Source organism: Dromiciops gliroides, chromosome 3, assembly GCF_019393635.1.
Source record: "Dromiciops gliroides isolate mDroGli1 chromosome 3, mDroGli1.pri, whole genome shotgun sequence".
NCBI lineage: Eukaryota > Metazoa > Chordata > Mammalia > Microbiotheria > Microbiotheriidae > Dromiciops > Dromiciops gliroides.
Window position 1 is genome coordinate 388,787,530 of NC_057863.1, and position 25,644 is coordinate 388,813,173.

General features: G+C 36.8%; 1 protein-coding gene across 1 annotated transcript in view; it reads left to right on the plus strand.

Moving 5' to 3' along the window:
* Positions 1-25,644, plus strand: part of EPB41L5 (erythrocyte membrane protein band 4.1 like 5) — an 87,635-nt gene that overhangs the window by 38,698 nt on the left and 23,293 nt on the right. Inside the window, 8 exon segments of the mRNA XM_043998003.1 lie at positions 192-296; positions 13,634-13,676; positions 14,826-14,904; positions 19,912-19,956; positions 20,262-20,314; positions 23,973-24,093; positions 24,208-24,295; positions 25,291-25,379. Coding sequence (XP_043853938.1) covers positions 192-296; positions 13,634-13,676; positions 14,826-14,904; positions 19,912-19,956; positions 20,262-20,314; positions 23,973-24,093; positions 24,208-24,295; positions 25,291-25,379 — 623 coding nt within the window.

Here is a 25,644-nt window from a genome sequence, read left to right on the forward strand (position 1 = left end):
TGTGTGGCTAGGCAGTCTGAAAAAAAAATCCCATTCTCAGGTACTGGTGATTATACTTCTGAATGCGATTGCAAACAAACATTGCTTTTTCAACGATATTGTAGACAACTGATTTATATCCACCTTTTTATTCAGGCTAAGGGTTCTGTTAAACCACATTCTTATATTAATTTATATTTTTGCTATTTCAGAAAAAAGCCAAAGGACAGGCGCTCTTTGACCAGATCATGTATCATCTGGACCTGATTGAAAGTGACTATTTTGGACTGAGGTTTATGGATTCAGCACAAGTGGCAGTAAGTAAAAGCCTGTAGCATTCTACATGTAAGAGAAGAACCTGAGCTTTCACACAATAGTCAAATTAAGCCTTACCATTATCCCTTCCACATCATGGGGTTTAGGGGCGTGGTACCCCGATATCTAGAAAATCTGTGTAAAATTTTTTGGCCCTCCCTTCATACCAGAGAGAAATCTGACTTTTTCTTTTATGGGGTCTTTACAAATACCTTATTGTAAAATTTGGATTAAGTATTTGATCACAGGTTCTATTTTGTCTGCTGGCTTTTGCATGTCATCGGTGACTTCCACAAAACTCACCTAAAATTCCCATTTAATTTCTTATGTAGACCTGAGATATAGCAAAGCCTCTATGGGGGAACTGTACTGTCTTCTTCTCTTATCTTCTTAAAGTAACCATGGTGTAGTGGGTAAAAAAAGCTGACCTTAGACTCAGGAAGACTTCAACCCTGGCCAAGTCACATGACCTCTTACAGACTGGGCCATCCATGTTTCTCAGTTACAGAGCAAATGCTGATTGCATTGATAGATGGAGTATCTTCACTGGGAATTTTCCCCTGTCTTTTTTACTAGTTTCCCTGTTTTCTTCTACCCTTTTTACTTTTCTCTGCCCAAGATTTTTTTTAGCGTAGTTGAAAAAAAATACTCTGTTATTTTCAAATTCACTATGGCCATGGTCCTTTGGGACCTATTTTCATCCATTTTGTGCCATTGAACAATATGGTACATTTTAATTTATTTAATTTATTTTATTTTTTGGTGAGGCAATTGGGGTTAAGTGACTTGCCCAGGATCACACAGCTAGTTAAGTGTTAAGTGTCTGAGGCTGGATTTGAACTCAGGTCCTCCTGATTCCAGGGCCAGTGCTCTATCCACTGTGCCACCTAGCTGCCCCCAATATGGTACATTTTGTTTTTGTTTTTTTTTTTTTAGTGAGGCAATTGGGGTTAAGTGACTTGCCCAGGGTCACACAGCTAGTAAGTGTTAAGTGTCTGAGGCCGGATTTGAACTCAGGTCCTCCTGACTCCAGGGCTGGTGCTCTATCCACTGCGCCACCTAGCTGCCCCTATGGTACATTTTTTAAAAAATTCTTTATTTTTATTCTGAACTTAAACACCAAATAAAATGGGCATTTCTTTAAAGAGGGTAGAACAGAAAAAAAGTACATAAAACTTTGTCTTTTTATTAGAAATAGTTTGCTTTTCTTTTTACTTATATAATAAAGACAATTTGTGGCTTTTGGAGTTGTTCTGCTTGTTTTTTATTCCACTTGGCCTGACCACTATTGGTTTCCATTCATTAAAAAAAATAATCTCCCAGTTATCCTCTTTTCTTTCTCTTATTTTAATATCCTATCACTATCCTTTCTGTCCAACCCATTGGGGAAATAAGGATCTTCTCAAAAATGTGTATAATCAAGCAAAAAAAAAAATTCTATGTTGGCAGTGTCTGAAAATGTATGCTTTATTCTGCATCTTGAGTTCATTGTTTCTCAAGAAGTCCTTTGGAATTTGTGGTTTGGTCATTGCCTTGATCAGAGTTTTCAAGTCTTTCAAAGTTGTCTTTATAATGTTGTTATCATCATATATATTATTCTCCAAGTCCTCTTCACTTTATTCTGCATCGATTCATCCAAGTTTTTCAGCGTTCTCAGTATACTTTGTTATTCTTTGTGGTATAGTAATATTCCTTTACATTAATATTCCACAATTTGTTCAGTACTGTTCCATTTTCTGGTCACCCTCTTAGTTTCTTGTTCTTTGCTGTTGCAAAAAGAGCTGCTATAAATATTTTTGTACAAAAGGGTAAAAAAATCTTTCATTCTGTCAGTTTGTGCAGATTTTCCTGCCTTTCTCAGAATTCTTCCTTTATAACTTTACTGCATCACAGCATTCCATTATCCATATTCCATGGTTTTTTCAGATGTTGGGCATCCACCTTTTTGGTTTTTTTTTTAAGCACTTTGCTGCCACAAGTACTACTGTGAATATTTTGGTATATTTTCAGGTTTTTGTTTGTTTGTTTGTTTTCGCGCAGGATAATCCTTTTTTCTCAAGAAATAGAAATGTACTTGCCAATTCCTATTATGTCATGTTAGGAAGATAGGCCAGAAGGTGGTGGTGGTGGTGGTGGTGGTGGTGGTGATGATAATTAGCAGTTACATAGTGCTTTATTATTTGCAAATCACTTTACAAGTATCGTGTTATTTTGTCCTCACAACTACCCTAGGAGGTGGGTGCCATTATCTTCATTTTTTTTCCCCCCTTCTTTTGGTGGGGCAATGGGGTTTCAGTGACTTGCCCAGGGTCACACAACTAGTGAGTGTCAAGTGTCTCAGGCCGGATTTGAACTCAGGTACTCCTGAATCCAGGGCCGGTGCTTTATCCACTTCGCCGCCTAGCTGCCCCCCATTATCTTCATTTTTAGAGGCACTCGGGATAAATGACAAGGTCACAGAAATAGTAAATTGTTGAAGCTGGATTTGAACTCTGGTATCCTTGGCTTCAGGGCCAGCACTATGCACTATACCAACTAGCTGTGGCAGACTGGCTTTGTCTTTTTTATGGTAGGGAGAATGATTTTGTGGCTCAGTGGCTTCAGTTCATGTAGATACTTTCCCAGGTGACTTAGAATAAATTCTGATTTCTGCAACTTGGTGTAACAATGACCTAGTTGGCTTACATTTAAGAATCATGTAAGATTTATTTCTAGCACAACTTAACAGAGTCTGCTATTCAGGTGAGAAGAATGGGTGAGTACAGGGGCAGATGACTCACAGCTTTCTGTAAAAACCAGAAAGGATGAGGTATGACTATTAAATGTCACCTTTCTTAGATTTCATTGCATGTAGAGCTAAAAGGACCTCGGAATCCATCTTCGTTAAGCCCTCCACTTTATGGATGAGGAAACAGAGTCACAGAGAAGTCATTTGCTTGAAGTCACATAGGTAGTATCAAAGCCAGGATATGAACTATAATTCTCTGTGCATAGAAAGCTGACTCATGAATAATTCCCATGAATAATTCCATAATAAGCATTTATCAGTTTCATACTTTGTGGTGTTATTGGTACATTTGACATTAAAACATCTTCCTGTTGACATTTCTTTCTTTTTAATTTTTTGATATCGTTCTCTCATGGTTCTTTCTCCTCCCTGTCCAGCCACTCCTTCTTGAGATCCATTGCTAGCCCTTTGTGTAGGCTTCCTAACTTTAATATACCTGAGATTCTTTGCTGGGTTCTTTTCTTTCTTTAAACTAGACCTCTCCCTAGACTTTTTTTCATTGACCTCATCAGCACCTATCAGTTCAATTATCATCTCTATTTATATGAGTATCAGATCTTTATACCAAGTCCTGTTCTTTGTTCTTTCTCCTGAGTCCTACTTCTGCCTTTCTGTCTGCCTATTGTACATTTTGAAATGGATGTTCTGTAGGTATCTTGTGCTGAATGTTTCCAAAAGAAAAGTTATCTTTCTCCTCCAAAAAACCCACTTTAAGATCTAGTAGGAACACAGTTATATCGAATAAAAAACTTGATCAAATGGGCTAATATCTAAGTGCTTTGTGAACTTTAAAGAGCTATTTAAATGTTGTCCTGGCTTATCCTGCCTAAGAGAAGAATGAAGTACTATTTAACATACGAAGAAGGAAAGAACATTTCTGGCTTGGGGTAGGGGATGCTTTTAGGGAGTAGGTAACATTAGGGTTGGGACCTGAAGGAAGAGCAGCATGTCAAAGGCAAAATGTTAAGAATGAGAAATAAAGGAGTAGCAGCATGGTATAGTAGAGAGAGAGCATTGTCTGGATTGTCTGGGCTCATAAAATGGAGCAGTGCGTAAAAGTTGCAGAGGCAAATTTTTACATCGCGTCAAGAAAACTTACTTGCATGGAAAATATGAGGTAGCTAGGTGCCCTGGAGGATAAAGCGCTGGACCTAGATTCAAGAAGACCTGAGTTCAATCTGACCCCAGACACTAACTAGCTGTAGCTTTATTTAAAAACAAACAAAAAACCTAAGTAGATAGTAGATAAACTATTGATTGATTAAAATAAAGGAGAAAACCAAATTACCATTATTAAAAATAAAAAGGGCAAATAAGATGAAATTAAAGCAATTATTAGGCGTTTTTTTGCCCAATTATATACTAATAAATCTGACAATCTAAGTGAAATGGATGAATATTTAAAAAAAATATAAATTGTCCAGATTAACAGAAACAACTATGTGCAAACAAGTTATCTACATGATAAATAGGAAATAACCAACAGAAGGAAAGCACCAGAATTAAGCAGAACTGGAAAGGGCTTCCTGTAGAAAGTAGGCTTTTAGCAGGGACTTGAAGGAGGCCAGGAGGCACAGAGGTGAGTAGAGCGTTCTATGTGTAGGAGATAGTCAGTGGAAATGCCTGGGGTTGGGAGATTTGTTGTTGTTTGTCCTTCATTCTCAAAGAGCACCATGGAGGACATCAGGAGGTGATGCCATGAGTTGCACTGAATTGGATTTAAGTGAGAAAGGGCTGTGCAAGGTCACCAACCTCACTCTCTCCTGCAGAGCCATCTGGATCCAGTGGGAAGATATAGATCGGGACTACTGGAGATGGCCCTGGATGTTTTAAGGGGTTAAGTGACTTGCCTAGGGTCACATACTTAGTTAGTAAGTGTCTGAGGTGACATTTGAACTCAGGCCCTCCCAACTTCAGGGCCAGTGCTCTAGCCCCTGCACCACCTACCTGCCCTGCTGAGAGATTTAAATGTGTCTTGTTGGAGGAATAGCAAAGAGGACAGTGTCAGCTGCATATAAAGAGTATGTTTGTTAGGAGTGGGGTGGGTGTCTAAGATCTAAGAAGACTGGAAAGATTTGGGTGTGGTAGGTTATGAAGGGCTTTGGATACCAGAGGATCTTATATTTAATCCTGGAGATCATAGGGATCCATTGGAACTTAATGAGTGAGATGGCTCTGGAAGGTGGTGGAGAGTTAGGGGATGGGTGACATGGTCGCTCTGGCACTTTAGGAAAATCAGTTTGGTGGCTTGGCCTCTTCCCTTGAGTGAAAATGTCAGCCACAGCAATTTGCCTAGACTTCTCTTTTACACTTAATTCACCTTCCTTTATGTCATGATTGAATGTGTGTATTTTTTCTATTACTTTGTAGGCTGCCTGAAAGCAGGGTCTGTGTTGTATCCCTTTTCAGTTACACACGTTAGATGCTTAATAAATATTAGTTGAATTTATTTCAAAGTATAAGAATGATTGAGGAGCAAAAAGGTTTATCAATAAAGGACAGAAATGATAGAAACTTCCAGTAAGTGAGCAAGGAGGAGGTTCAACCGGAGGTGATAGAACAACCTCAACTATCTCCATTTTTGGGATTCTGACATTTTAAAAAAAACAGATTTCTTACTAGTACTTTACTGGAGGTTTCAAGTGTTAAATCCCAGGAAATTAGAGTCTTTTATTTTCCTGTGGTTGGGCTCAACAATAAATTGTGTATTACTTATAAGAGAGGGATTCTAGCCAGCAGTTATATATTTGCTAATATCTCTTCACATCCTTGTTTTATAATTAAAAAAAAAAGATCAGTTCTAAACTTTGGATTTGTATTTGTCATGCTTAATGGATAGAGGTACAAAATAATAATTTCAAAATTGCCTGAAGGATGTCAGGAAACTAGTTTACTTTAATATGGTCTTTAAAACTACTCAGTCTTGTAATTAGACTTAAGTTAAAAATAGTAATTATGTACATACCATATTTTGTGAAAATGACTTTGGAAAAAAATCATGTCATTAAATAGCATTTCTGATAATTTTCAAATATAAATCACTAAAATTTTATTAGTTATTCTTAAAGCTGCCCTTTAATTTGGGCAGTAATATCTTCCCTCCTTTATGGACACTGTATCAGACCCAGGTTTTCAGGAGTAAACCCAAAAACGACAGTGATGAATGAGCTACTGACAATTTTTATTCTTAAGAAAAAGCTTTCCATAATACACTAATGCCCTTTCCTTCATCTGAGTAATATATGGAGTGTTTGTAATCTGCAAAGCACCTTATAAATACATAATAATCCTGACAGCAGCCCTGTGAAATCAGTACTTGAGTGTTATCTCCAACTTAAAAATAGAGGTGTAGTTAGGAATGGGAGAGGAGAGAAAACTAGAGAAAATAACTTAAGATGAGGTTGACTTTAATTGGCTTCAAAATGGATTAAAAGATTAAAATACAATCCCTGCATACCTACTTTAAACAGGAAAATATTATAGAATTATGTGGTGTTTCATCTAGTATTTAGGGCAAAATAGTGAATTTAGGGACTGGTAGCTTTTTTGGTTTTGTTTTGTCTGAAAGATGAAACCTGGACTATTGTAGATAGACTGTCCTGTAGAGAATCTAGTCAAATGATGGATACTCTGAATTTATTAATTAAGATTATTTTGGTGCTTTTAAAAATGAATAACCTGGAATTTGTGGGCAACTGGTAATATTATTCATGAGCAGTTTTTCTCATAAGGCCCTAGCCTACTTATCAGGTTCATTAAAGTACAATATTCAAATTTTCTTCTGTGCTTTTTTGATTCACATTGGTTGCTAAGGCCTGTTGGATACTCTGTAGTTTGGTAGCTACTTGCTCTTCTTTAGATTGGGAAGACCAAGGAAAAGAGGCCTTTTCTATGGCGTTAAGAATGATGAAAACAATAGTGCTTAGTAAAGCTTTGTGGTAGGAAACAACATTCCTGCCAAGATTTGTGGAAAAATTGGAATTGTATTGTAACAGTAGTACTATGGGTAGGATTTTTCACAAGGACAAATCTGGGAAAGTGATTTTGTCATTAATTTTACTTTTTAAAATTCTGAACTTGATCACCAAATACAATGAGCATTTTCAGAATTCCACCCCCGCCAAAAGGATTTTACATGAGACTAACAGTCCCTTATTATATAGCTTGATTTTCCTATTAAGTAACATGTAACTTTCAAAGCCATCCTGTTTTTCTATTTCTTTTTCTTTCTCTCCTCTATTGCAAAATAAGAGTAATGCCATTTTTATGTTGCTATCAACTAGAAGGTTCAAAACTATCATGGAATTTGACAACATAAAATACTTACCTATAGGCCAAAGAAAGCATTTCTGGCATTAGAAAATACATTTATAAAAAGTAGTGAGGGGGAAAAAAGTTACATTGAAAAGTGTTCTTTGATTTCTCTTTTTCCCAGGGTAGTTGCCTAAGCCTAACTTTGGATTAATATACAAAGGGCTATTAAGAGACAATTAAACCTTTGCTAATATACTAGGGTTATGTACAAGGGCATACTTATACTTGGGACTGAAACAGTGCTAAGCAATTATTTAGGTGGAGAAAAATGTCCATTGCCATACATTATAGAATCAAACTTCTATGAAGTTTGCCTCTCTTGGGGCCTTGCACATGCCAAAAAAACCCACCATCAGTAAGGCATTTAAAAATACACAGGAAGACGAAAAGTTCAGAATAGGATACAAATGGAAATTTTGTTGCTACTGTATTAAATTTAATATTCACTTAAACTTGTTGGCAATAAAAAATTAAACAAGTGGATGAATATCTGTTATCAAGCTTATGAAATGCAATTAACTTCTAGACCTTGTCCATCAGCATATATGTCTGAGACAGATTGTATATATTGATGACTAATTAGGCCCAGAGTTTTAGCAACAGGAGGAGAAACAGTGTACTGGGTTGTTTTCAGGCAAAGCTCTTATAATAAACCAAATTCTTTTTTTTCTTTTTGAAATTTTATTAAAATTCTGAACTCCCCAAAAAAGAGCATTTCCATCCACAGTGGAACACGAAAGAGGGTTCTCCCCTCAGTTTTATATGGAAGACTCAATGTGACTCAAAGTTCATTTTTGAACTTTTCCCACAAACAGTGGCCAATCTTTTGAATTCCTACTATTTTACCAGGATTGTTGTTGCATGACTGAAGAATTTAAAATGATGCACGCTGAGAGCAGGCCACAATATATAACAAAGATGTTCAAAGACAGGACTGAAGGAGGGTCCTTAGGAAATAGAAGACAGGCTGATCATATGGTAAGGGTGAGCGATAATGGATATTTAGGAGATTTGAATGGGCCCTCCATGAGTGTCCTTCTGATGCTGGGAAGGAGCTGCCAGTGTGTGGTACTGTAGTGAAGTTGTAGGAAAACGGCATTCATAGTCAAAATAGAATGGCAAGCTATAGATGGTTTGGGAATCTCTCTTTGCTGCAAGCATCCAAATCAATGAGATTACAGATTCAGTTGAGAATTTTTAGCATTTGTGAAAGCTGACTTTTAGTTTATTTTGTGCTGCTGTTATTTCCAGGTAAATCAGTAAGGTCCAGATCAAATAAACAAGGTGAATGTTTTTATGTGATAAAGTACACACACACACACACACACACACACACACACACACACACACACACACACACTAGACAATGTGTCTCTAGGCAAATGATTTAGCTTCTTAGTGTTCCTAGGTAGCTCTGTAAGACTCTTGAGTTGCAGAGTATTTGCAGATTTACATCACCAAGATGAAATCACATGTTAAGTCTGGTCCCCCCAAAAGATAAAGGAAAATGTAATCTAAAATTCTGTTGTCTCTTAGCAAAACATTAATAGGTTTCCTTTATATATCTGTAGAATTAGAAATTGTTTTACATACATTATCTCATTTAATCCACAGCCACCTTGTATAGCAGGGAGACATACCCCCCATTTTTACAGATAAGGAAGTAGATTTAGACAAGTGGTATTGAAGGTTACACAGCTCATAGGTGGTAGAGGTAATGGCATTATATTATAGAAAGCCCTGGATGTGGATTTGAATCCTTGCTCTTCCCCTTTACCCATGTGACCTTGGGCAGGTTCCTTAACCACCCCAGGTCTGATATCTCACCTGCAGAATGAGGGGATGGGGTGATTGCATGAGGTCCCTTCTAGCACTAAATATATGACCCTATGACTTAAACCCAGGATTTTGGATCCTGAAGTCAAGGATTCTTCTTTACAGTCAAGGTTATTCTTATTGGTGTGATGACACTCTTTTCTGATATGAAAGAATGTCACCATTACTTGAAGTGGACAGTTTGATTCCTCTAGGAGCTACTCACCCAAGTCAAACGATAGAAAATTCTCTTGTGATTCTTTGCTTCCAAAGGGCTTGGGACAGAACTTTTGAGAGGCTGAGGAGACAGCTGGAATATGATCACATATATTCTGGAGGACAAGCCTTGGGTAGCTTCTGACTCTTCCACAATGGAGCCCTAGCTCTCCCTTGATGCCATCGTTATTCCTCTCATAGTAGGCAGCATTATTTTAAAGCTGCCCTGTATAGACTCTCAAATATTCATTCATGTCTGACAATAGGTTTGTTTCCCACAGTTTGTTCCCTGACCTCCTTTGAAATATGAAATTAATGTCACACTGGATTCTATCTTAGAACAGAGGTGATGAATATATTATTTTATCTCTGGACATAATCCATATTGATATTTAGTCCCTCTCTCCTTCAGGTTATAATTTTCAGAGTGAAGTGTATTTATTTCTAAACTATAATTTTATTGAATCTTTTGTTTTAATATCACCTACATTTCCCAAGATATCTCTTACCCCCACTTAATATCTCCTCTCCCTCCTCCCCAAACCCCAGTCATTTAGTAGAATAAAGAATAAATGGGGGGGGGGGGAGTGAAAAGTCTGACCAAGTATGCATTGCTCCACCCCCGTAGTACTTTAGATTGCACTGGAATACCAGGACAAATAGCACAACTAAAACAAATTTAAGAAAGACTAAGTGGGAATATGTTTCTATTAAATAATCTAGTAATTAAAAATAAGTGAGTTTACACAAACCTGATAAGACATATAGTGTCTTCTGAATTTGCTGGACGTTTTAAAAGAACAATGTCTAAAATGCAGTAAATGCTCTGTCGCCAAAAGGTGACATGGTTTTTGAAAAATCTGATTTGTTTGCATTTCCTTAATAGGTTTTGGTATTTCTACAAAGAAAGTTAAATGATAGGTGTTTGTTTTTTTTTTTAAATTTCTCAAATGAAAGGAGAAAAGAGGTCCTATGAACAGAGGCACTGTGAACAAAAGTTAAAACCCAGTAAAGACTAATGATAAAATCAAGAATAAACTGATTTGCAGGAATATAAGAAAAAAGCACATCATTTTGTACTGGGGAGTTATTTTTTTGTGCTTATCTTAAACTAATTCTTTGATTCAGAATAGAAATTGAACCTTAAAGAAGGAATTAATGTTTTATTGATTCAATAGCCAGCTTTCAAGGTGTCTGCAATGATTGAGCCTTCTGAGCTTCAAGCATTTACCCTTCAGTTTAGTAGCAAGGCTTCCCTTCATTAGTTTTGTTACCGTATATACAGGGTGTAATTTGGGAGTATTGTGATTATAAAATGCTTATTTTTTTCAAAACAAACAAGCAAGGAATTTATTCTAGAATGTGAGCTTATCACATTTCAGAACTCATTAAGATGTAAGCACATACAAATTTTTCTCCCTTGTCATATTTCAGTTAAGGCCAAATATGAGTTTTTAAATGATCGACTTGATGGTCATAAATGAGATTAAAAAGCAGGTTTATTTCCTTTAAGAAGGTATAGAAAAGAAAGATGGAACACATGGGGTCCCAGAGGCCCATATATCCTCATGGTTAGAATGAGAGTACTTTTATCTCTAGGTATAATTTAAATGCAAGTCCTAAAGACACTGACTTAGGGAAAGTACTCTCAGTGCCTGTCTCTGAGCTCTAAACAGCTTGGGTCTGGAATGTGGAGGAGATGAAAGAAAACAGACTTGAGAATAAGCAAACATGAACTCCCAGCCTTTCTGTAAGAGAGAATGTCGCTGAGAACTCTCCCACTAGTGAATCCAATTTTACATTACATTTACATAGAGTGCTTGAGTCTCTGAGAGTTTAGTATTCTTTTGAGGAAGAAGAAAGGCATTGATAGTAGAGAAAAGAAATAATTTCAGTTATCTGCCAGCCTTCTTTTTGGTTTGAACTTTATACCTTAAAAACACTAGCTTTTTCTCTCTTCATTTCCGGGCATTTGGGTATAGTAAATTCCTGGTAATTTGTATAGCAGGGTAAAATAAAAGGAAAATTACTGAAAGGAAAAGCAGAAACAAATATATAAAGCCAAATTCAACTATAATTATTCCCCTGAAGGAGGACAAAAGCTTGATCTGAAATAGTTGCTACTGCCTTGATTTACCCCCTATACATAGTAACATTTAAATAGTGCTTTAAGGTTTGTAGAACATTCTGCATTTTATCAATTATTTATTGATTACCTTGTGATGTGTCTCCAAAACAACCTAGTGAGATTTTATTTTTTTTTTATAAATGAAGAAACTGAGGCTTAGTAAAATTAAATGACTTGGCCATAACTAGATGGTACGAATTGGTGTGATTCAATACCAAGTTTCCCCTGTCTCTGAGTCTGATATGCATGTATTTCCCACATTTAGTTCTTTCTAAGTGTTGCAGGAATTTAAGTTTTTTAAAGCCCAAAGATAGGACCTTTGAAAATCATATTCCAGTTCCTCATTGTGGCTTGGAGTTAATTCTGTGTTTTCAGAGGTTATGTTAACAGAACCCAGACTATGTTTAATTTTGCCAAACTGAAAAGACTTTAAATCTGATCCTGGAGCTAGGTGGTACTTATTAGCCTAAGGACCAAGCTAACTAAATACAGGAAAAACTCCTTAAACTCTCCATCTCCAAAACAGAGTCCACTTTTTTTGCATCCTAAGCACAAAGCTTCCCCCCTATTATATTTCTTTTGAGGGACATTCAAGTTTAAAACCTCCATGTCATCCTTGACTCTTCCCATTCTTCCCCCCTTACTCATTCAGTTGCCAAGTCTTGTCTGCTTCCACATCCATCCGCTTTTCTCCAGTCACAAGGTCACCACTCATTCCAGCCTTCATCATTTCTTGTCTGTACTTTTCAGTAGCCTCCTGGTGGGTTTTCTTGCTTCCAGTTTCTCTCCATTCTAATCCAGCCTCCACAGAGCTTCCAAAATAATCTCCCTTAAGTACAGGCTCAGTCATGTAATTCTGCTGCCCCAAAATCTTTGGCAACTCCTTATTGCCTTTTGTATAAACTATGAGTGCCTGCAGCCTGACATTTAAAACTCTTTGCGCTCAGACTCCAGCCTTCCTTTTCAGCCTTATTACACATTACTGCCCTTCACACACTTTGTTTTCAGCCATTGGGACTTAAGGGTTGCTTCCTGAATTGGACATTCTATTTTCTACCTTTTCTGGTTTTACAAAGGATGTTCTTGATGTCTAGAGTGTTTCCTCAAAGCTTCTCTGCCTCTTAGATAGAGTTCTTAGTTTCTCTTAAGATTCAACTCAATTGCTACCTCCTAAACCTTTTCTGATACTCCTAGTTGTTGGTGCCCTCTCCCTCTTCACATTATCTTGTATTTATTTATTTGTGTACACCGTCCAGTAGAATTAGAGCCCTTTGAGGACAAGGACTGTATTCCAGAAACTTGGCATAGGGCTGTACACATAGTAGATAACTTACTATGTGTTTGAGACATATGAAATCAAATTGGCACTTGTTGCAAGACCTGAAAGCATTGGAACTGAAGGTGAACCGAGCTGTCTGGTATTCCACTGTGGTCTTCTGGCCATAGAAAGACAGAGGAGTCCACATGAAGTATTGTTTCAAGAGGCTGCTCAGAACACTTGCCACGTGGTTTAAAACGGGACATCTGGGTTCATACATTAGAGAGGTGGGCCTCTCTGTGTATCTAGTCTGATTTCTCACTCCTGTGGTCACAAGAAGCAAGAGTTGCCAATTAGCCAGGATTCCAGAAAGGAGAAAGAAGTAGGAGATAGGAATGTGGCTAGAGCAAAGCCACTTTATTTATTGGATGGAGAAAGGATAACTTAGAATAAATAGCAAGGAGTTTCATTATAGTTTCAATAATATTTCAACAATATAAATGCTGAAGAGAAAAGGAATTGGAAAGTATTTTACACTTTCCTACTTTAAAACACATTATTAAACTTTCTAATATTTGGTCAATAAAGAAAAGAAAGATCATTTGATTAGGTCACGTGACATTGAATCAAATGAAGAGAAATCTTGCCATTACTGTATTCTTTCATTGTAGATTGACACCCAGCCTAGCCATCCTACTTAAAAGTAAAATATTAATCATTATTAAAGGGAATTTTGTCATAGTTAAGAAATAAAAGTACAAAGTAAATAAGTTATTTTTAATTGTCCAAGCTTTTCAGTTAATTTTATTTTTTCTTTCAGCACTGGTTGGACAGTACAAAAAGCATCAAAAAACAAGTTAAAAGTAAGTAATTTAAAAAATTCTTTTGGGGACACCTTGGAACATAATTTATTTTCTAGAATCCATGAATTCCAAGGGTGTGCTCTAGCTTACTAAGAGAAACAGGGTATAGCATATTTGAAATCATCCCGAGTCCTTTGCTTTCTTTGCCTTTATTTTTACAGCTTGATCCCAGAAGGTAATGCCTGTGGTACTTCACTAATCCTTGGCTGCGCATCTGAATGAAAATCTTGTAGTTGGGGAGCAGAGAGGGGAGAAGGGCTAGTAGAAAGGAGAGATGCTCCTTACCAGAAAGATAATGATTCTCTTAGAACTGTTAAAAAAATCATCTAGGGAAGATAAAGTGAGATTGCTATCTGTCCAGTAGTTTCTGTCTCTCCTCTCTCTCTCTCTCTCTCTCTCTCTCTCTCTCTCTCTCTCTCTCTCCCCCTCTCTCTTCCCCCCCCCCCCGGCTATTATTTCTTTATGCTGCAACTTTTCCTTTTGGTTTCTGATGGTATTTTGTAGTTTCAAAACATCTTCAGAGATTTTTAGGATTGTGTTACTAATTTTTCATGAAGAATAACAAATTAAAAACAACTTGATAAAATTTTGGTTTCCCTGTAGCCAGTGGGAAAAGCAGACATTAATACAGAATTTATTTTGTATTCCGTAACTTCAAGTATCAAATAGCTTTACACATATCTTCTGCAAAATAATGAATTAACAAAGAAAAAACTCTTTCCTGTAAGTAAGTTTAAATGCATGCAGGAAAAATTGATATGAATAAGGTAGGCATTCTTAAGTGTTCTATGAATACAGGATTCCAGGGCAGTGGCTAAGTTCATGGCTAAAGCTTATAATTCTTCTATGATTTATAGAGCTCTGAAATTTTAGGATTATTATAGAGCTGTCTGTTCTTTGTAAAACAAACCAATTTTTAATGTGAGAGGATTGTGGAATAGTGACTTTATTATTATCAAATGCTACTTTGTGTCATTGCTTTTAACCATGTTAGCACTTAAGTTTAGTAGTTAGATTTCAAACATGAGAAGAATCTTATTTTACAGCACTCACTAGTTCTTCCAAACCTAGACATGAAACTGATTAAGAATTTTGAATTGATCAATAGACTGACAGGTTGTTTGTTTTATTTTCCTCCCTCTTCCCTAGTTGGTTCACCATATTGTCTGCACCTCCGTGTTAAGTTTTACTCCTCAGAACCAAATAATCTTCGTGAAGAGCTAACAAGGTAATGAATCTACAAGCTTGATTTGTATTCATGATTTCTGTGTCAAGAACTACAGCAGGAACCCAAGAAATATATGAACACAACTATAAAAACACTTTTCACACAAATAAAATCTAATCATTTAAACAACTGGACAAATATTAATTCCTCATGGGTAGGCTGAGCCAATATAATAAAAATGGCAATCCTGCCTAAATTAAAACTGTTTATTTAGTGCCATACCAATAAAAATATAAAAAAAAAATTTCATAGAGCTAGAGAAAAATAACAAAACTCATCTGGAAGAACACAAGCTCAAGGATATCAAGGAAATTAATGAAGGGAAACACAAAGGAAGGTAATGTAGCAGTACCAAATCTCAAACTGTAGTATAAAGTAGTAATTATCAAAACAATCTGGTACTGGCTGAGAAATAGAGTGGTAGGTCAGTGGAATAGAATAGGTACAGATTACACTATGCTAAATGACTGTAGTAATCTAGTTTATGATAAACCCAAAGATTGAAGCTTTTGGAACAAAAACATTATTTGACAAAAATTGCTGGGAAAACTGGAAAACATTATGGCAAGGGCTAGGTATAGACCAAGATCTCATACTGTATACCAAAACAAGGTCAAAATGGGTACATGATTTATACACAAAGGGTGATGTCATAAGCAAATCAGGAGAGCACAGAATAGTTTATCTCTCAGATTTATGGACATGGGAAGAATTCAGGATGAAAGAAGTATTTTTATTTATTTATTTATTTATTTATTTATTTATTTATTTTAGTGAGGCAATTGGGGTTAAGTGACTTGCCCAGGGTCACACAGCTGGTAAGTGTTAAGTGTCTGAGGTCGGATTTGAACTCAGGTCCTCCTGAATCCAGGGCCTGTGCTCTATCCACTGTCCCACCTAGCTTCCCCTGCCATGTACTTTCACTTTCACCATCCATCAATATGCCCAGACCTCATTCCTAACCCCAGTAGATTAGGGGCAAAAGGGGAGTTATGCATGTCTATTGTAACAAACTGAGAATATTGGGTTTGAATATTTGAATGCATTTTAAATAATTTACGCAAGTTAAACACAAGGTTGTCCTGACTGGCCTGTCTTTGCAAATAAGATTGTATAGGGAACAATGTGAGATAGTCAAAAGCGAATAGGGTTTGTAGTTCAGAATTCTAATTTGTCTCACTTCTAGAAGACTACACTTCTAGTCCATTTACAATTGTATAAGACTATAATTTGTTCTGACTTTTTGCTGAGTAGATTTCCTAAGAAAGGATGGGCTTTACAAGAGAGGGCTTTTCAGTGGAATATCCGTAATATATTATTTTTTAGGTCAGACACTTGACTTTCAGGGGCTTACTTGTATTGACAACATTGTACCTGGAGCCATTTTAAAACAACAACAACAACCACAACAACAACAACAAAACAAAACAAATTTTTATTTATAGTTTTGGTTTCCAATTTTTAACCCTCCTTCTCTCCCTCCCCTCCCTCTTCCCTGAGGTGGCAAACAATCAGATATGGGTTATACATGTATCATTATGTAAAACAACTTTTTAAAAATAATAATAAACTTTTATTTATAATTTTGAGTTTCAAATTTTTCTCTCTCATTCCATCATCCCTTCTCCCTTCCTGAGGCAGTAAGCAATCATATATATGGTTATATATATATATATAATTATTATATTATATATTATATATAATTATAATTATATATATATATATAATATACAGGTTATACATGTATACCATGCAAAACATTTACCATATTAGTCATTTTGTATAAGAAAACTTGAATAAAAGAAAAAAAAAGAAAGTGAAAAATAGCATGCTTCAGTCTGTGTTCAATCAATATTAGTTCTATCTCTGGAGGTGGCTAGTATGCTTCATCATTAGACCTTTGGGATTGTCTTGGATCATTGTATTGCTGAAAATATTTGTCATTCACAGTTCTTCATCAAACAATATTTCTGTCCTTTATGCAATATTTGCTTGGTTCTACTTACTTCACTATACATCAGTTCATACAAATCCTTCCTGGAGCCCTTCTTACAGGAAGTGAGTTGGCATAAGGATTTGCTTAGAAATGCACCACAGTCAGTAAGTAGACTGTTGTGTCTGGGGCCTGGGAGCTGAGTGATAGACTTTGAAAAAATATAGACCTATCATAGACCTGTCAAACTGTCTGTATCCTTTGACACAGAAATACCACCATCAAGTCTGTATCTCAAAGAAATCAAAGAAAAATGAGAAAAAGACATGTACAGAAATATTTATAGTAGCTTTTTGTGCTAGAGATACAATGAAAAGTTTGAAAAAAACACCAGCCTCTACTCTTAGCTCACATTTTAGTGGAGGTAGATAAGTATAAATAACTGGTCATATACAAGATACATATAGAGTAGATGAATAGTGATGCTAGAGGTGGCAAAGAATTGGAAATTGAGGGGAATACCCATCAATTGGGGAATGGCTGATCAAGTTGTGGTATAGATACCATTGTGCTTTAAGAAATGTTCAGTTGTGTGGACTCCTTGTTATCCCATTTGGGGTTTTTTTGGCAAAGATACCAGAGTGGTTTGCCATTTCCTTCTCCAACTCATTTTTATAGATGAGTAAACTGAGTGAAACAGGGTTAAGTGATTTGCCCAAGATCACACAGCTAGTAAGTTGAGGTTAAGCCAAAAAAAAAAAAAATTAAATTCATTTTTGGCAACTGGTCCCATCACATCCTGGCAAACAAAGGGAGAAGAAATGGAAGTAGTATCAGATCTTATATTCTTGGGCTCAGAGATCATTGCAGATGGTAACTGTAGCCACAAAATTAAAAGACCCTTGCTCCTTGGAAAGAAAGCTGTGGCAAATCTGGACAGTATATTGAAAAGAGCTTTCACCTTGCCAACAAAGATCTGTATAGTCAAAGCAATGGTTTTTACAGGAGAAATGTATGGCTGTGAGAGTTGGACTATAAAGAAAAATTAGTGCCACAAAATTGACACTTTTGATTTATGCTGGGGGCATACTTTTTGAGAGTTGCTTGATCAGCAACAAGATCCAATCAGTCAATACTTAAAGAAATTAATTTGATATATTCACTGGAAGGTCAAATACTGAAGCTTAAATGCTTTGGGCCACATAATGAGAAGACAGGACTCGGAAAAGATCTTGATGTTGAGGAAGATTAAAGGGAAAAAGAAAAGGGAATGGCAGAGGATCAGATGGATAGATAGTGTCATGGAAACAATGAACATGAACTTGGTTAGACTCCAAAAGATAGCGAAAGATAGAAGGTCCTGGCCTGCTAAGGTGCTTGGGATCATGAAGAGTTGGACATGAATGAATGACTGAACAACAAAAATAACACATAATAAGGGAGATGGTTTCAGAACAACCTGGGAAAATCTATATGAAGTGATGCCAAGTGAAGTGAGAAGAGCTAGAAGATCATTGTATACAATAATAGCAATACTATGATGATCAACTGTGAAAGACTTAGCTACTATGATCAATACAATGGTCCAAGACATTTTCCCAAAGGATTCATATTGAAAAATGCTGTCTACCTACCTACAGAGATAGAACTGGTAAACTGAGTGCAAATTGAGTATAATTTTCTCATTTAAAAAAAAATTTTTTTTCTGTGAGTACTGGAAAGGGACAACATGGCTTATTATGGAAATGTGTTTTGTATGATGTAATATATATAACTGATATTTGCCTTCTCGGGATGGGGGAAGGTCTGGAAGGAGGGAGAGAACTTGGAACTCAAAATAAAAAAAAAGTTAAAAAACCCCCAACAACAACCCGGGAAGCAAGATTTATTATTTTAGAGTTGAGGAAACTGAGGTAGTAGGTATCAGTTAGGTGACTTGCCCAGGGTCATACAGCTAGGAATTATCTGAGTCTAGATTTGAACTCATGATTTTTCTGACTCCAGCTCCAGTGTCCTATCTACTGTGCTACCTAGTTATCTCTGCTACTAGCTAGTGTTATATGTGTCTTGTGTGTTCCCAGTTGTTTATGCCTGTTCTATCTGCTAGAGTTCATGAGTTTGGAAAATGCATTTGCTTCAGACCATCTTGATTTGCTGCCTCCTGGCTTTTGATTTCTTTCTATAATTATTATGTTATGGTGGTGTTCCCTGTTTAATAGTTTGGCCACAAAGTTAGGAGAATACCTCTCAGGACTGGTATCTCATAAATTAAAACCACAGAATTTTAGCTACTCCTTTAATCCTACAATGAAAGAAATACTATGAAATCATAACTACTCCTTTTTATTCATGGCATTTTGATTAGAGGGAGGTGATCAGCCTTTCACATAGGAAACAAGTAGTTCACAGACACATTTTGACATCCTGCTCTGATCCAGTGGGAAGAGTGCATGTGGAGATGATAACCTGTGAATTTCAATGTACAATGTCTTTACATCTTCCATTCTTAAAATGAGATAAAAATAAGTATGATCATGTAGCAGTTTGCAAATAGAGATGTTTGATTATGGAATCAATTCCTCAATTTGAGGACTAAAGTATATTGCTAATATCTTTTATTAAAATAACATATTCTTGGAGGAGGCAAAAATTTGAAGATATTAATTTTATTATCCTTCTTAGCTGAGTGTGGAAATGACTGGTGTTTAATCATTATCTCCTTTTGAGCAAGTTTTTCAAGTAACTCAGAGGCAGTATGATACAGTGGTGTAATTAATAGAGATTTAGAATGCAATGAGCAGGGTTCAAATTTCATCTCTGTAGGAGCTTGGGCAAGTCATTGAACTTCTTTAGACCTCAGTTTCCTCATCTGTACAATTAGGGCATTTGCCTCTAGATGTTTTCTAAGGTTTCTTTTGAGCATTGGTCTGGACTCAGGAAAAAGTCCAGACTTCTCTTTTTAAAATGTATATTCTCTGGTTAGAATGTTTCTCTCCCACTAGGGGATAATCGGATTATTGCTTAGTAGAACAAATGCTTGGGTAATACAAATTGTTGGCCTTTTCTTTTTCTAGGTATTTATTTGTTCTTCAGTTAAAACAAGATATTCTCAGTGGAAAGTAAGTACTAGTTACTTGAGTTAAGTGGTGGATTTTTTTGTGTTTTTATGTCATGGACCCATTTGGTAGTCTTTTAAAGCCTGTGGACCCCCATTGTAGAATCATAAAGGATAATCATAAATTATGTTAACAGTTATCTAAATTTTAGGGTGGGGAAAAAACCCCTAGGTTAAGAACCTTTGATAAAGAACTTGATAAGGTATCTATTGTTTGTCCAAATTTCCCCCTCAGGCCATCCACCCAGGAATGAAAGGCTTAAGATTTAAAGAAGCTTGTTTTTAAACAAATCCTTATTTTGGTTTCAGATTGGAATGTCCTTTTGACACAGCAGTCCAGTTGGCAGCTTACACATTGCAAGGTGGGCTATTCTTTGTAAAGACTATCCTTTTTTTTTTCTTCCATGTTCAGGTTTGGTGTGCAACACGTTTTTATTTTCATCTCATTAAGTAACATGAACTGAATGGAATTTTACTAAATCGATGACTGTAGATACTCTGGTATTTTAAAATGTAGATCTAATCATGTTAGCCCCACCCCCTGCCACCACCCTCAATAAACTCTAGGAGTTCCCTATTGGCTACAGGGGCAAATTTTTTAAAAATCTCTTTAGGATCCAAAGCCTTTCATAACCTAGTCCCTTACTACCTTTCCAGTGTTTTTTTTTACACATTATGCCCCAACACATACTCTTCAGTGCAATAATATTGTCTTCCTGGCTATTCTATAATCAGCATGCTCTATCTCTCTAACATTCTGAGCATTCTCTCTAGCTGTATAAAGGCTATCTTAATGTTAGCCTTTTTGGTTATTGTTTGTGTCAAGGAATTTAAAGAGATAACAGGAAAGAATCTGCAAGAAATTGTGTTTTTAAAAATTGTATTTATTTCCAATTCTGACATATGTGTTTAAGGAATGTAACTTCTTTGCATTCAGCAACTTTATCTGCCTCTGTACCCTCTGTTCTTTTGTCAAAAGTAGGGGACGGGGGAGGAAGATAAGAGGAGGAGCATACTTGTTTGGTTATTATGGGATAGATTTATATCATTAATAAAGTAAATATAGTAGTCGCCCCATATCCATTGTTTCACTTTCCCTGGTTTCAGTTACCCTAGGTCTACAGTGAATTTTGAGGGAATGAGAGGCAAGGGTTGGGGGGGGGGGGGCGGGCCTTCAGCCCATGGAGGAAGAGATAACACAAGTTTCAACTGGGGACTGGGGTCAGACATGTGGCACTTAAATTCAGAGGGTCAGAAGACATACTCCTGGGCAGATAAACGGACTGGGATTAAGGTCTTCTCTTGGCACTGGAGTTCTCAAGCCCCAAATCTGGTGGTGGTGGTGGAGGTCTTGGGGGGGCGGTGCATGGAATACCAAGCCAAGGGGCAGGAGTGGAGAGAGAGAGGACAGTACTAAATAGTAAAGTTAGCATAGGTATTAAAAATTAAAGCTAGAACTGTCTGTTTAGGGTTCAGTACTATCTATGGCTTCAGATATCCACTGGAGGTCTTGGAACGTATTTCCTAGAGAGAACATGTGACCACTGTATAGTTTATTTCAAGAAACGAAGTTTCAAAGCTGCCCTAAGACTTTGGGCATTCTGTATATGTCATCTCTACTTGTAGTTTGTCCTCTATATACAAGTGCCCTGGAACAGTGGTATGTTTTGTAGGTTTACAGGAATTCCAAACCAAATTTCTGTCATCCTGGCATTTAGTATATATACCACTGAAGTGAACTTGATATAATTTCTCTGTAATTAAATTCTTAGGAAGTATGTGAACTATGTGAATTTGTAAAAGTAACTTGCTAAATCAGTCTAGTGGAATTCAACTTTAGGTTAAGAAGATTGGCTTGTTTTCTATTTTAAAGCCCAAAATCATGAAGGAGAGAGAACAGGGTATGTTTTTCTCCTTCTTAAGAATTGGGTTCTAGGAGCAGCTAGGTGGTGCGGTGATAAAGCACTGGCCCTGGATTCAGGAGGACCTGAGTTCAAATCTGACCTCAGACACTTGACAAGTCACTTAACCCTCATAGCCCTGCCCCTGCCCCCCACCCCCCCCAAAATTGGGTCTATTTTTCTCTACCAAAAGTCCTTGTGGTGTACCCTGATGGTGACCTAGTGTGGGAGTAATGCTCCAGATCACAGGACTAGATTTAGAGTCAAATAAAAGTTGGTGTAGTCTGTCCTTTTCATTTTCTAGATGAGGAACCAGATAGACAAAGAATTACGTGCTCAGGGTTACTCAAATGCTGAGTAGCAGAGACCTCTGACTCAGTGTCCCATTCATTCTTTCTGTTGTGCCATGCTAATTTAAAAAGATGGTATGGGGGCAGCTAGGTGACGCAGTGGATAAAAGCACCGGCCCTGAATTCAGAAGTACCTGAGTTCAAATCCAGCCTCAGACACTTGACACTTACTAGCTGTGTGACCCTGGGCAAGTCACTTAACCCCCATTGCCCCGCAAAAAAAATAAAATAAAAATAAAAAGATGGTATGAAAACAATTAATTATTTGACATTTATTCAACAATTTATATGTTTGAATTTTTTTGGGGGGGTGGTGAAAGGGCAATGAGGGTTAAGTGACATGCCCAGTCAAACAGCTAATAAGTGTCAAGTGTCTGAGTCCAGATTTGAATTCAAGTCCTCCTGAATCCAGAGGTGGTGCTTTATTCACTGTGCCACTTAGCCCCTGTTTGAGGTTTTTTTGTGTTTTTTTTTTTAATTTATTTAGGGAAGGATGTGAAGTATTTATTTCTTGACTATGGGATAGCTAGGTGGCTTTTTTTTTTTTTATCTCTAGTGATAGATAAAGTAGACTTTTAGCAAATAATCTATATTGAAGAAACTAAGGATGGATGTTTTGACTAGCTGTTGCTGAAAAGGGGACCCAGGAACTGACCACAGGATAAAGAAAGCTGGGTGGGGTCAGAAATACCAATCACTAACATGATAGAGTAGCAGTGCCCATAGTCACCAGACCAGATGGGGGTCATGCACCCCTCTACTCCCCAGGTGTTCTTTTTTCTGGGCTGAGATGTTAGCGAGATTGGTGCAGAGTGCATTGTCAAGGTCCCTTGGGATCTCAGTAGTGCCTGTTTGATTAAGGACAAATAGAAGAGAGCTTTTGGGGCAGGGGAGTACAGTAATACTTGAGTGTCCCCTTAACCCCTGAGCATAACCTTGCCCTAAGGGGCCAGTGTGCTGCTAACTGTCCCAGCTCCCAATGTGGAAATCAGCTTCTGTGCTTACATTGGGGCTATCGGGAATGGGCTACATCCTTAGAGGCACAGCTCCAAATCTCTTCCCTTCCATGTCATTTCGGGGAAACCATCTCAATATAATTTTTTTGTTTGTTTGGTTTTGGTTTTTTGCAGGGCAATTGGGGTTAAGTGACTTGCCTAGGGTCACACAACTAGTAAGCGTCAAGGGTCTGAGGTCAGATTTGAACTCAGGTCCTCCTGAATCCAAGGTTGGTGCTCTATCCACTGCACCACCTAGCTGCCCCATCTCAGTATAATTTTATAAATGGGGAAACTGATGTCTATAGAAGCTTTAATGGCTTATTCAGGATAATCAAACCTAAATTAACTCTTCAGGTCTAGAGATTTTTCTGTCAAACCATTTTGCTTCTTGTACATAGCAGAGGTTGATGCCTGTCAATTGACTTGAAGAATTTGTATATAATTTCTTGCACTGGCTGTGTTTTATCAGAAAGAGTGCTTTTCTAAGGGCTCCTTTACCCCTGGGAGATGCAGTTGTTCAAGTTAGACTTCTTTGTAATACATTTATGTGAAATTAAAAGAAATGCTTTCTATGCCATTTATTGATAAGTTTTATGATTTGTTTATCTGACCCAATAAGATTAGGATTGACATCAGCATGGGAATAAACTGAACATCTTCAATTTCAGTATTTTATGTTGATAAAGCTCTGACCTTCAAGATACATTTAGCCTGAAATAATCTGATTTGTACTGCACAAAATATAACTTTGTGTAACTTTTGTGTTTGTAGCTGAACTTGGTGACTTTGATCTTGCTGAACATGGCCCTGAACTTGTGTCTGAATTCAGGTTTGTGCCCATTCAGACAGAAGAGATGGAGCTAGCCATTTTTGAGAAGTGGAAGGAGTACAGGTACCAGCACTAGTACACATTGATCATTGTTCTTCATGTACCTAAATGTTTATTTAATGTTTGTCTTGAGGCATTCCTCGGGTTTTGGTGATTATTTTCTTCCTTTAATTTCAGGGGCCAAACACCAGCACAGGCTGAGACCAACTATTTGAACAAAGCCAAATGGCTAGAAATGTATGGGGTGGATATGCATGTAGTAAAGGCAAGTGAAACCTTGAGTTACTTTCTCCTCTTTTTGTGCACTTATTGACATGTGATGTTTAGTTCTGGAGCATTTTGAAATATTTAAAATAACATAGTGTATGACTCACATGAAATAATTACAGTATATTGTGTATGGGCCAGTTGATGTTCTTTTTTTGTTGTCAAAGAACCATTCTAGACTAGGAAGAACCATTCTCAGGTTGGCTACAACGTGATGAATTTTTTCTTTCTAGCGCTTTTCTGAGACAGCTTGCAAAGTTTCACAGGGGTTGTAATCTACATTTATGACGATAATTACATCCATATCGACAAAATTATAGTTCTTTGAAGTATTGAAGTAAATTACATGCTTGTTGTCTTCGGCTGAGCAGTAATTTTATGTTTTTAAAAAGATAATTTCTCTGTTAAATGCCAAAATGGATTTGATACTTTAAAAGTCAGTCTCCTAGCAAAAAAGGGAAACAATGTCTGAAATCCAAATTCCTGTTTGGAAATTTTAGTTAAGTGAGATTAGACCACAGAAACCTACAGGTGCTCCTGTAATTTTTCCATTTGTGAAAAGTGTTGTGAAAGGATAAATGAAAACGCATTCATTAAGTGCTTGCTTTGGGCTTGCATTTGGCTAGTTACATAGTCAGACTTCATTTTTCAGTTCAGAAATTAGACACTTTGCAAAGGAAAAAGTAATTTCTGAAAAAAAAATGCAGTGTTTTTAGTTTTGAAGGCAAACCAGTAAGCACATGAAAAAAGTATTATTTTCCTCTCATTTATCAGTGACAATTTTCTTTTAAATTCTTGATTTATTTAGATGGGAGGGGTCTGTGAAAAGTATATTTGGTTATTAAAGTACTTTCATTTGAGGTGTAACTTGTGACTATAGTCATTGAAATAATAGATAAAATTTTTGCTTTTAGAGAGTGTCACTCTTTATTTATTTTACTAACCTATATACAAAAAATATCATGTGAAAATGTTTATCTTTTTAAAAATTAGGCTCGGGATGGAAATGACTATAGTCTAGGACTCACTCCAACAGGAGTCCTTGTATTTGAAGGAGAGACCAAAATTGGATTATTCTTCTGGTAAGCCTACTTAAAACAGATTTTAAAGACATTTTACCCTGCTTTTCTTTTTTTTTTAAACTTGAATGTAATGTGAACATACCCCAGTGCTAAAAATGTATAAAAAGGGGGCAGCTAGGTGGCACAGTGGATAAAAAAAACACTGGCCTTGGATTCAGGAGGACCTGAGTTTAAATCTGGCCTCAGGTACTTACTAGCTTTGTGACCCTGGGCAAGTCACTTAACCCTTATTGCCCTGCCTACCCCCCCCCCCCCCCCATAAAAA